Here is an 11,534-nt window from a genome sequence, read left to right on the forward strand (position 1 = left end):
CGAGGGAGAGAGTGACATGGAGTGCGCAAGGACACGAGGTTGTGTGAGCGAGCAGTGCGAGTGCGTGTTCCGCCTCGGGCACGTTCATTGTGAGAAGCGCCAAGGCAGGAAGCCACAGCGTGCAGCCTACCTTCCGAAGGAAAGAACGCACACGCTGCAAAGGCGGCGAGCCAATCATTTTGTCAGGAGTTTTTAAGTTTCACAATATCCTGATCATCTGATTCGCCAAAGCCGTCTGCCTTCCCTGGCTACTAGACCAGCTGCTACCTGAACCGACCGTAGCTTCCAAAATGTCTGACGCTGCAGCCTGTTAGTCTGCCCGCAAGCATGCTGATGTTGATTCCGAAGCAAATGGTCTGATGCTGTGGGTTAGCAGCCGCGGTCTCTCCCTCAAGTTTGCAGCCATGTTGTCGGGGAACTTGCCCGCGACCCATCTCGATGGCGCCCTCGTTGTTGTGATGTAATACCCGCATCACAAGCCCCGGCGACGTGGTATTCTGGCTGACTTGTCGAAGTGGATGTGGTGCTCTGCGTAGATGGCGAGGAAGGCGGAGGCATGGCCCAAGACGTTATGCCGGGACCGCCTTAGCTGGGCCTAACGCTGGGTGGCATCTCTCCCGTCGACAGGTTTGTTGGCGGTGATGGTGGCAGTATGAATCGCGGCTGCTGGCAGTCGTCGTCTTCAGAGAAAAGGGTCGGAAGTCGCCAATAGCAAAGGTTCGAACCAGGGGCTTGACATCAGTGCAATCAGTGAGCATTGGAAGATACGAGAGGCCGCGGGTCAGAATAAATGACATGTGTGGAAGCTGTGGTATTGTGAAACATGTCGAGAGTTTAAGTTCAGCAGCCCGAGAGAGAGTAATGCCTCGTCGTAGACTGTAGTTGACAGAGTCCAGACCACTGAACCGTGACGTCGTTTGTTTACGTCCTGCGGTCACGGACGCGAGACCACGTGATAGCGCGTTTCCCGGAGTTAATCTTCCGCTCCGAAATGACCAACACAGAAATTCGCAAATTGGAGCGTCGACATCTAATTGACGATTGCAATACCTTTCCCGTAGTGCAGGAGAGCCTGACACAGGTTGTCATGTCTGGCAAAGGTCGCCTTGCCTGGGGACTAGACAGCGCGACAACTTGGCAGTTCGTGATTACCCTAGAGCGACACGTCTCCACAAGATTAATTGAGCTTTCGTACTCTCGGTGTTTGGCTCTGAATCAGAACAATCCAGCGCCAGCTCACCTTTCTCTCGAATTCTAGCTCCCTTCACAATCTCAAATTATTGCCTTCTCATCTCGTCGCCGCGAATCAGACATGTCACTGTCGCTTCCCCTAGAGAGAGGCATGCCACGAGGGCGCAATGTCTAAAGGAAGTGCGGGGGAAGCTTCCTACAACGCGCATGTCCGTTCCTTCAGGGACAGACGTTCCCGCGACGTCAATTGAGCGAAGGCAAAAGTGGATTAGGGCACATCAGCAGAGCATTTCACCCTTTGCACGCCAGAGGGAAACCCGGGGGTGACGGGAAGGCCAGCAATATTATTGTTGACAAACAAGACGATGCTTGGCTAATTGACCTTAGTGGTGGCTGGCCAGACATGGCTGGGCGGACGGTTTTTGGAAGAGCGCGTGTGAGCTCGCACTGTGCAGTGGACAAACACGGCGCGTTCCCTGCACGTGCTCAGGGGTGTTGGACACGCAGGTGGTCACAATCGTGACAAGCTTCAGATTTGGCACAATTTGGTCATTTCTCAATTTCTATTGACTTTTTTCTATCACACTACGGCCCTGGTGGCTATTATCCGTCACCGATAGACAGTGGTCAGCCACTCCCGCTGCAGTCGGTCGTGTTGTCCTTTGCCATTGTGCGGTGGATTTGGTCAAAGCTTAAGAATGAGAGAAGAAGCGTCATCGCTGCAGTCGGGCGCGTCTCCTCTCATTCCCGAGCTCTGAGGTCTTGTGCATTGCGTGGCGAAGCACCCCGCGAGGAGGCAGACGCCTTGGGTTGCGTTTTGTTCGAGCGTTGGGGCAAAAGACGACTCTTGAACGCTCACAAGGGACGGAGATGGTGGAGGAAATGACCATGAACGAGGCTGAGACCGCTGCAGTCGGCACATTCTCGTCGTGTTACACCTTTCACTTTGCCTCCCCTGACGCACCCATTGTGATGTTTTTTCTTGTGGGTTTTGTGGCGTTTGTGGTGTTTGCCATTGTCGTCTCGTGGCGTTTTTTGGAGCCGCAAATTGATTCTCGCCTTTGGATGGTGTGGTTTGGTTTTTGAGCTGATGCTCCTTGGCAGTCGACTGACTGGTGTGGTTTTTGATGTGGTTTTTGATGTGGTTTTTGATGCGGTCTTTGGTGTGGTTTTTGATGCGAGTTGAGTGGTTGGGTGTTTGACACTCCGACCATTCTATTGTCATGGTCTTGAGTCTTGACTTGCGCTGGTGTCTCAATGGCGAACCTGCGCCGTGGCCAGTCTGCCTGATCATGGAGATGCGTATTGGACATATCTAGGCTTTGGAGCGCCATGTTGATTGACGTTGCCTCTAAATCACGCGCCGACTGTCTGTGCAACAATCTCATGATCTCAGGCAACAATGACAGTCGCAGAGGGCCGCACTTCCCCGTCATATTCTGATTCTGTCACACCGACAGCCCCACGCTTCATGGCGGAGAACGGACCTGCTGCAGTCAGGCGTTCCGAGACATGATGCGCACGGCCGGCCGGCATGAAGAGTGCAAAGAAGGGTGATTTGGAAGTGCTTGAGAACTTGCCATGAGCGAGAAGTAGACTTATGAGGAGATGCTCCATCGAGAATGGAGAGATCTGAGAAGCCGTATTTCAACAGAGCTTGAATGGGGATTGTGACGGACCCCTAGGTTGAGATTGTGGATTCATTCAAAACATGAAGCTTTGTCTCTCAGTATGGTGCGCAATTATCAGCCCTGCCCATTTTACACCCTGCCCGACTATGCTCGTGATATCTGCTATGGTTGATTCTGTCCTCTCGAATCGGGAATGTGACTCTCATATAGGGAAGGAAAGAACGCACGCTGCAAAGGCGGCGAGCCAATGACTTTGTCAGGAGTTTTAAGTTTCATAGAAACCTGATCATCTGATTAGCTGGTTTTATTGTTCACAAAGGCTGCTTGCCTACCTTGGCGCAAGATGCCAACACCCGTCATATTCAAAAGATGATTAGAAGCTCAAAAGACACAAGAGACTTCAACGACTTCAGAGACAGCAAGGCATGCGTCACATTCACGATGTCGGTAATTCCAGGCTCAAAACCCCGTGGCGGCTTCAACGCAAACATCAAGACTTGCTTGCACTCTATCCAATCTAACGCCAGATTCTCAGGAGCATTCATGAGCTAGCTACCTTGTCGCCCAGCTGACGGCTTCGTTGCCATGAAATGAGTCATCGCGACCACGGAATCACCAGACCATCGAGACTTATTGTCATTGCTTCTTGAGAAGTGCTCACCACGAGCGCGCGGGCGTATTGTGGTTAGAGAATCTCGCAAATACATGTTTTCTCGTTACCAGTCTCGAAGAATTTGATGATGTTGTCCACGTTCATATCAACCTTTGTGATCGATACCCCTAGGTTTCAAGCTCTCTGACACTCATATTTCCTATTGCTATTCTTTCACATCAATCCCTTATCTATTCGTCCTAGTGATAGTACTTTCGCTCAGATCGATGGCGAGTGGCTTCTTCACCAGCTCGAGCTCAGTGGCGGCATCCTCAACTACCATGTGGATGACAAACTGCGCCTATGGAACGGCCTGGGACAGTCTAGGAAAGCTGAGTGACTGCTAGAGTCACTCTGGCTGTTTCACGTCGACCCGAAAAAAGTCCGTCCTACAAATACACTTCCAACGCAATCAGATCTGTTGCGAGTGTCACGATTGGATCTTGGACACAACAAGCATACAGCATCACATTAACAATAGCAAGGGATGTCCGAAGGTCGTTGTTCATATTTTACCGCCTTGCCATTGATCCAAGTTTCTACACATGAAAATTGACGCAGAAGGAAAGACAGAGGTTCACCTAGTCCGGATTGCTCATTTCCATCGAGTAGTCTAGAACAATCCTATTCCAGAACCATCTCTTGCGCCGCTCGACGACAAAAGCTCATGGTCTTTGGACTTCTCAGGATCCCACATTCCGGTCTGAGACACCCAGTTCACTTTGTCGACCCAACTCCTCTTGCTGCCGCAATAGAGCTCCTAATGCCTGGTTCCGGCGTGGTGGAATCCGGAGCCAGGAGCCAACGCCTCTCGCTATGTTGGTGCGATCTGTGCAATGATAGTCCGTCGCAAAGGCGCGGCCGACAAGGGAGGATGTTTTCTGCTCTCGTCTGCGGACGCGCTTCTGGTTGCCAGGCTCTGTGTTCGGGCCTTTGGTGAGGGTTGGGAGAGGCCACTGGTCAGGCTCTGGCGCCGTTTGAGGACTGCTGGGCCTCGTCGGCTCCTGATCTTCCCAAATGACGAAGTTGAGAGCCTCAATTTTTGCATTCATGTTGTCACCCATCATCGTCTTCTTGATCCTCGCAGCGGAGAGCCTCAATTTTTGGATTCATGTTGTCACCCATCATCGTCTTCTTGATCCTCGCAGCGGCATGAAATCAATGTCGACACGCAGAAGGTGGTCAAGAACGTGGCTCTGCATGGTCTAGGAACGCTTCCATATCAGCGACGACCTCGCCAAGGGTTTTTTAGAAGCAGCTGACTTCATCGTAGATGCTCCGCGATGTGAAAGAGATGCAGACCGTTAGGAGAACAAAGAGGCCGCATTAGTAACAAAAAGTACAGACCACGATACACAGCGCGGCCTCCCGAAATGGCAGATCTTGTCATATTCAAACTTGCAGGCTCTAATAGTAACAAAGTGCTGTTCCGGATTCAACGTCACCTTCCAGACAATTGACATGTCATGTTGCGTTTGCTGGATTTCTACGGCATAAGCAATGATTCAACATAGCCGTCCTTACTCTCGTGGTCTCCGTACATGCGGGGCCATCTAGACGGGACAGATATAACTTGATATTGGAAGAGCTCCAGGAGTCCAGTCGGAATGTTGTCTGATTGAGGGAACCAGGACATTGATGGAGTGAATTGCCTCTCTATAAGGCTGCTGTCCAGGAAATTAACCTTGGCTACCCTGCAACCTGTCTGTTCTCGTTGACCCGCTGCGTTCACTGCGTTCACGCTGGTAGTGCCACGTTGACGCTAGTCGCACGCTAATGCTTCTTATGTTCTTCAGGGGTTAGCCTCGCGCTATCAGCTGCGGGGTCCACTCCTAGTGGCCAATAGGGCCTCTACCCGGAGCAAGTTGACTTGCCTATTGCTTTTCGGCTTCTTCAGCTTTCAGCCGCTCTTGTCCAGACTCCTAACGCCTACCTATAGGCTGTCGCTGCCAGGATAGCTTATAAGCGTGATGTGATCCGTTGTGGTCTACTCAATATCGTCGCCTTAGAATCTTATGCTGCATGCGATCAAACAAGAGTAGGCTCGTCGACAGATTTCCGCATCATGTCGGAGCCCTCTGGAGTAGTACCATCTAGCCGGAGGACTCGAGGGAGGCTCCTGAACCTCCTCTTCACCGTCTCATTGGCCATCATCAGTCTTGCTTGCTACATCCTGCTCATCATGCTCTACGTTCGGCCAGAGCTGTACCATATTCCATCCCTCGTCTATGTGGTCGGCTCGTCATCCATCAAGCCCACCGTGGCCGTTGGCCTGATCACCGCCGTCCTCGCTGCCGCCACGTCAGCTTTGATCACCCGCTGCGTTGAGCACTCTCTGTGGCTCAAGCTCGCGCCTCGTCATGTTCGGCGCCCCCTGACTGGGCGCGAGACCAGGCACCTTGCCCAATGGAGCGTATCCCCTCTGGCGAGGCTCACCTATGCTGTCAACGGCCGATTCTGGCTCGTCAAGATGAGCGGCTTGCTGCTCCTCGCCGTTTCCATCATGAGTCCTGTCCTCCTGGTTGGCATTTCGCAGACGGACCTTGTCGAGGTCTCTTACACTACCACCTCCCACGTGGAGGACTATTGGGCACCCTGGATCAACAGGGGAAATTATCGTTCCCGTGGAGGCAGCGCCGGCGATCTCACGTTTGGCATGGCCGTGCAAGCCTCCAATGGAAATTTCGCCCCACCGGTCGCTCCAGTGTGCAGCAACGACTCCTGCAGTGTGTCGACCACCTCGCCTGCTCTCCTTGCTACCTGCGACGCCCGCGCGATGGCCAACACCAAGGGAATGGGCCTGCCGGTGTGCGACCTCGGAAGCACGGTAGAGTCGGACATGGTCACCGACTTCTGCAGCAGCATTGTTCCGTCCATGTGCGTCAATTTGACGTGCGGCGCCCCGTCCGTCTATGCCAACTTCAAGACTGGGCTGGACTACACCTGCGAGTCTGGCTCGGGCGACTCCTCCAGTCCTACTGCATGCCTGGACTCTCCCGGATCATGGTCTGTTATTTTTGGAGCCTGGGTAGGCGGCGTAGACTTTGGTGTCGGCAACAAAGACCTCATCAACACGGTCAGCTGCCTGGTCCAATACGGCAACGTCACCATCACCCAGACAGGCGAGAACCCCCCACAATTGGATCGAGGCTCGTTCAAGAGGTCCCCCTATCTCCTGGGCAACTACTCGTCCCCGATATCAGGTGTGCGCACGTTCACGTGGGGCGAAAACAGCGCGACAACGCCATACTCCTTCACTCTCCGAGTTGTGGGCACGGGCTTCAACGACATGTACCAGGAGCCCTTTGCTTCGGGATTGCTAGGTGACGACGCATCCAACGACGCCGAACATGTCGCACGCCAGATTGAGCAGAACTTTGACTGGGCAACAATGGGGGCCTTTGCGAGGATGCCCAACGCCAGTGACGTGGTGACAACGAACCGCACCGCCACCAGGGTATACGTGTACAACCAGCTCGTGCTCTTGATCCTTCTGGCGCCCTTCTTGGCATCGATAATGGGCACGTGGGGTCGATGGAAGGTCGGCTCCGACGATGATGTTCCCGGATATGATCCCGCGGCGATAGCTGCACGCGGTCCAGTAGAGGGTGTTTCGCCCACTGTGTTGGTCGCGAGGCACGGGTACAGGAAAGCCTGCGATAAACTGCGATTGGTAGGCTTCGAGGAGTCTGTAGTAGACCCGTCCACAGGACAGCGCAGCGCACGACTTCGCTTACTAGCTCAGTAGTAAGTGTTTTACTCTCAGAAGTCTTTGGTCACGCTAATTATGCACATCGTTCTTAATAGCTAGTTTTAATGTAATTTTCTGGGGCTACTGATTTCTACCTACTAATTCAACAACGTTCTGAACATGCCTTGGGATGCGTTCAATCCACCGTTGTATCTACTCTTGTAAAAGGTTATTCTAAGCCTTCTCCTAGTGCGCGCCAGGAACATTGTTGTTAGAACACCTTCGAAACAGCTCTTGTCGTTCTTGTTTTCATGAGTAGCGCCTTGCCGCAAGTCGATCCTGGGGGCGTCGAGACCATATCCTCCTCGACAGTACCACCACCCGCACCAGCCGGCCTTTCTAGTCTATTGAGCTATTCCGAATGCCACATTTGCTGTCCCTGTGTTCTCAGTGCGTCGTCTTGAGCCATACATTCACATTCAATCGATGACTCCTTTCAAGTCTTGGCTTTCCGACGATGTCAAAAGACTCACAGTTCGCGCTTTTAGGGCATGTCCCTCTGCAGACCATGTGCCGGCACCCGTCTTGTGGCACTATATGACATGGACGTCTTTGCGATACTGCCATGGGGGCCAAAAGAGAGCGCGAGGACCTGCTTCAGCGTTTGTCTGCTGAGAAGCCTGCTGAGATTTGAGACCCAAGTCATCAACTATTCGTTCAAACAAAGTTCTTTACGAGCGTGCCTAGTTGAGTACGTTCGCCATTCTATTTGTAGACGCACTGGGTCCTTACAGCCCATGTCCTACTCTCCCTGTCCGTCCATTAAAAACCAATGACTATGCATACTCCTCCCAATATCGGCGCGACAATCTATCCCACACATACTCGTGCCACGCGTCATTGTCTATGGTACTGGTCCTTGGCCATGTAGCAGCCTCCCATTTCCTCAAAGTCTCCTCCGCTAGTTCCAGCTCGCGAATCTGGACATCCAGCGGAGGCAGTTTCACCTCCGCCCGAGGTAGGAGACACCTCGGTACGAGGTTAAGGAGAGGGACGAGATTTGTTGGCGCGCTGGCGAGGGCTTGGAGCCAGCGAGGCCGCCGTGTATGGCTGTTGGTGTTTGATGATCGATGGACAATCCAGGGACTGAGGCCGTACCGTGCGATGCTATGTAGGTCTGCTTCTGAAAAGGGGCGTGTGACGGTGTCGGACTGGCATTGGCGTAAACTCTCGTCGACTTGGAGGGCTGACCGCTGCGCTCGGCCTAGCGTGGTCACGGATGGCCAGGGATTGTCCAAGACATCTTTATTTGTGCCGTCCGGGTAGCTGAACGGGGCGCGGAGGGCGTGAATCGTGTCCGTCGCACACACGGGGTACACGAGAAGCGGCTTCGCCTGCGCAATACGCCAGTTCCAGCACCACAGCTTCCGCCAAGCGTCACGGTCATCGACCTCCTGCGGACCCCGCGTCGTGCCTCGCTTGATGGTCAGGTTGAGCGTATCGGCGGGTCTAGAGGTCGGTGGCCGCGTCAGGTCTTCAGGTGTGTGCAGAACCCAGTGAGGATGGGCAAATGCGTAGCGGGTGTGGACGCCGTAGACCAGACGGCGGAGGTGATCTGCTGTGTCGAGGGCCTTGGCTACGCCGCGTGCATACTGTGCAAAGTCCACGGCCGCAGCGTCTAGACCGGTGGTCCATGACGTGCCTGTCTTTTGAGCGCGCTGGACATCTCGGCAGCATAAGACTTTGCTTTTGGCTCTGTGATTCGTGCAGCACGCTCGTTCCAGCTTCTCCGTTATTATTTGCGCATGGCTGTTGAGGTCTCGAAGCTGCTGGGAGACGTTCATCCGCTGCACGGCCAAGTCCAGCACCGCGCCAACCTTCAAGCTCCAAGACAGATGGTATGCCGTCGATGACGTCTTGTAGGCCGACTTGTTCTTGCGGGTGTGCCGTTTGAACTTTTCCTCCGTCGCGGCGTCTAAGAATTCGTGGATCTCGTGGGTGAGGTAGGCCTCTGAGACGGTCTCGGTCTGACTGAGATGCTGGAGATAGAGTCGCATGGCGTCCCATTCCCACTCTTTCCCTTGACGTGCTTCAAGATCTTCCAAATCATACCGTAGATCGCGCAGGATCCACGCCAGACGCAAGGGGGCACCGTGCTGCAGCTCCCGGGACGCGACGTGCCCTAGTGCCTCGGTGGATTGCTTCAGATCCATACACAAGTCGGCCAGTCTGTCCATCCTCTCGCGCGCGTCGACGTCCTCAAGACGGCCGAGGCCAGGGGCCATGTAATTGCGCATCGCGCGGGCGAACTCGCCGTCCTCGGCAATGGGATCAGCCCACATGTCGTACTTGAACAGTCCGTCCTCGTTCACCAGACCAGCCCATCTCCTGTGCCACGCACGCGGCGTGGTGCATAGCTCGTCGAGGTACTGCGTCGCATTCCATATGGCGCGTTGGAAAGTAAATGTCTCGTTGCGAAGGGAGGGAGGGACAGCTGTAACCGCGTTGGCGAGATCGATGAGCGGGCGGTGGATGTCGCCAAAGAGTGGAGGTGGGGGTGCCCGCCGATGCTCCAAGTGGATGAGGCCGAGGGTGATGGAAAAGAAGAGCAGGATGCCAGTGAAGATGCCGAGGAGGGGAGGCAGGAGAGATCGTAGGAGGCCGAATCGTTTCTTGGGCGGTTTTGCAATCGATGGTGATCGTCTGCGCGATGGCGCTGGTTTGGCTGTGGGCTTCAGAGGGACTGAGATTGTGGCGCGACGGACGGTTGTGACGCGACGCGACATGGACCCGCCAGTGGCTGAGCCTGAGGTGTCGGTGGCTTCACAAGCGCTAATGGCGCTGGCGGCGGCAGTCATAGTGGAGGCTGGCGGGGCAGATCGCCGCTGGGTTGCTCTTGCCGCGCGTGGGGTCTGGTCTCGGTGGAGGAAGGCGTCACCAGAATCTTTGTCGGCGCGCGCTCGCTGAGCTCTAGTGACTGGCATGACGGGAAATGAAATAGAGCGTCAAAAAAGGAGATGAGACGTGAGTTTGTTTCGAGAAAGATTTGCGTTGAACTTGGGCTCTCAAGATATAATTACAAATACGAGAGTACAAACACAGGCCATGGTCAATCGCAATTCATTGTTCACATCATTTGAATAGGCGCCACTACGCACGGGCCTGGCTGGCCTTCAAACGCTGGACAATGAAGGTCCAGGTATAGCAACTCCACGCCCCAGGAATTCTCCAAAAAAGGGATGCATGGTCAATTCATTTGAGCGCTCTCTTTCCTCTTCCGTGGCATTTGTACCACAGCTGCCCTGAGCATGGTCAGCGTCTGGCTCACATGCACCAGCGTCCTGGCACTCTGCACCGCCTACGGATACTGGTGGACCCAGGCCTCTGGCCCTCCGTCCGACGAGGATATCTACCGCAGCATTCTCCGTTCGTGTCCCGATTTTTAATAGACATTTGTGTTTTGACCGACTGACAATGTAGTCTAGCTACCATCTGCCCCCTCCAAGCCACCATCTATCGCTCCACTGGCCGCCACTCGTCCCTCTACGCGTTCCTCGGACTGGCAGAGCCCACCTCGGACCGCGACGCACTACACGACGCGTACACTCACCAGCGCCTCACGCACTACCGCTTCGAGCTCGACGTTGTGGGCAAGTGCGCCGCCCAGCGCGCGCACGCCCACGAGGCACTCCCGCCCGCATGCACCACGCATGAGTACGAAGAGGCCGTCGAGCGGCTGGATACTCTGTCGCAGGCGCTCCACACGATCCATGCGGCCCCGGCCAAGGCGCTAGACAATGACTTTCGGGAGTTCGGCAAGCAGTTTATAGGGCTGGACAAGGCTCGGACCGAGATGCACCGGGCGGAGCAGGAGGGCAAGAACCAGTGGGGGTCGAAGGAGTGGGAGAGGCTGGAGAGACGGGTGCAAACTGAGCAGAAGAAGGTGGATAGGGCCCTGAAGAAAGCATGCGGGCGGTGGTGGCCCGGTTAGAGCCAGCTCCGCCAGCGACCTTCTTCAATGCCATGATCGATGCTGCATTTGATCACACTTAGGGCCGCTTCCAACGAATCGAACGTGTGTGTCGGGGGTGTCGCTCTCGTGATTGTGGGAACAAAAGGTGCAAGAGCTTGACGAGATGGGCCTACCGTAGTAACTCAGAAATTTCGCAATTCTTAGCCGACCCATACTTAGCCGTGCTACACGCTTATATTAGCAACGACGCCAATTACGTGCCTCGGACAGAATAACTTCCGAGACCGGCTGAGCCAAGAGTCTCGCTGATAGGCCTCCCCGTACCTAGTCTCGTGCATAAGTAGACCGCGCTAGATTGCGAATTTTCTGAGTTAATACGTGTGATACGCTATGGAG

The 11,534-nt window shown here is 54.5% G+C and overlaps 4 protein-coding genes across 4 annotated transcripts; 2 read left to right on the forward strand and 2 right to left on the reverse strand.

Annotated features, from left to right (window-relative positions):
• Positions 1–1,876: 1,876 nt before the first annotated feature.
• On the reverse strand, positions 1,877–2,485 carry F5Z01DRAFT_639923 (uncharacterized protein; the record flags this gene model as incomplete). Its single annotated transcript, XM_046262477.1, has 1 exon — positions 1,877–2,485. The coding sequence occupies one exon, from the start codon at positions 2,483–2,485 to the stop codon at positions 1,877–1,879; it is 609 nt and encodes a 202-aa protein (XP_046114759.1).
• Positions 2,486–5,377: 2,892 nt separating this feature from the next.
• Positions 5,378–7,292, forward strand: F5Z01DRAFT_343249 (uncharacterized protein). Its single transcript, XM_046259214.1, has one exon. It carries the CDS (start codon positions 5,540–5,542, stop codon positions 7,220–7,222), a length of 1,683 nt encoding a protein of 560 aa, XP_046114760.1. The 5' UTR covers positions 5,378–5,539; the 3' UTR covers positions 7,223–7,292.
• A 629-nt stretch (positions 7,293–7,921) lies between these two features.
• On the reverse strand, positions 7,922–10,302 carry F5Z01DRAFT_343251 (uncharacterized protein). The gene has a single exon (XM_046259215.1). It carries the CDS (start codon positions 10,147–10,149, stop codon positions 8,002–8,004), a length of 2,148 nt encoding a protein of 715 aa, XP_046114761.1. The 5' UTR covers positions 10,150–10,302; the 3' UTR covers positions 7,922–8,001.
• Position 10,303: 1 nt separating this feature from the next.
• On the forward strand, positions 10,304–11,168 carry F5Z01DRAFT_343252 (uncharacterized protein). Its single transcript, XM_046259216.1, has 2 exons — positions 10,304–10,591; positions 10,651–11,168. Exons 1-2 carry the CDS (start codon positions 10,474–10,476, stop codon positions 11,154–11,156), a joined length of 624 nt encoding a protein of 207 aa, XP_046114762.1. The 5' UTR covers positions 10,304–10,473; the 3' UTR covers positions 11,157–11,168.
• The last annotated feature ends 366 nt before the right edge of the window (positions 11,169–11,534 follow it).

Source organism: Emericellopsis atlantica (genome assembly GCF_019669845.1).
Source record: "Emericellopsis atlantica unplaced genomic scaffold F5Z01scaffold_32, whole genome shotgun sequence".
Taxonomy (NCBI): domain Eukaryota; kingdom Fungi; phylum Ascomycota; class Sordariomycetes; order Hypocreales; family Bionectriaceae; genus Emericellopsis; species Emericellopsis atlantica.

Bases quoted from the DNA above. Each gene is read 5' to 3' on its own strand.
- F5Z01DRAFT_343251 (XM_046259215.1), bottom strand. From the start codon at position 10,149: ATGCCAGTCACTAGAGCTCAGCGAGCGCGCGCCGACAAAGATTCTGGT.
- F5Z01DRAFT_343252 (XM_046259216.1), top strand. From the start codon at position 10,474: ATGGTCAGCGTCTGGCTCACATGCACCAGCGTCCTGGCACTCTGCACC. The intron at 10,592-10,650 runs GTTCGTGTCCCG...AATGTAGTCTAG, and splicing joins TATCTACCGCAGCATTCTCC to CTACCATCTGCCCCCTCCAA.
- F5Z01DRAFT_343249 (XM_046259214.1), top strand. From the start codon at position 5,540: ATGTCGGAGCCCTCTGGAGTAGTACCATCTAGCCGGAGGACTCGAGGG.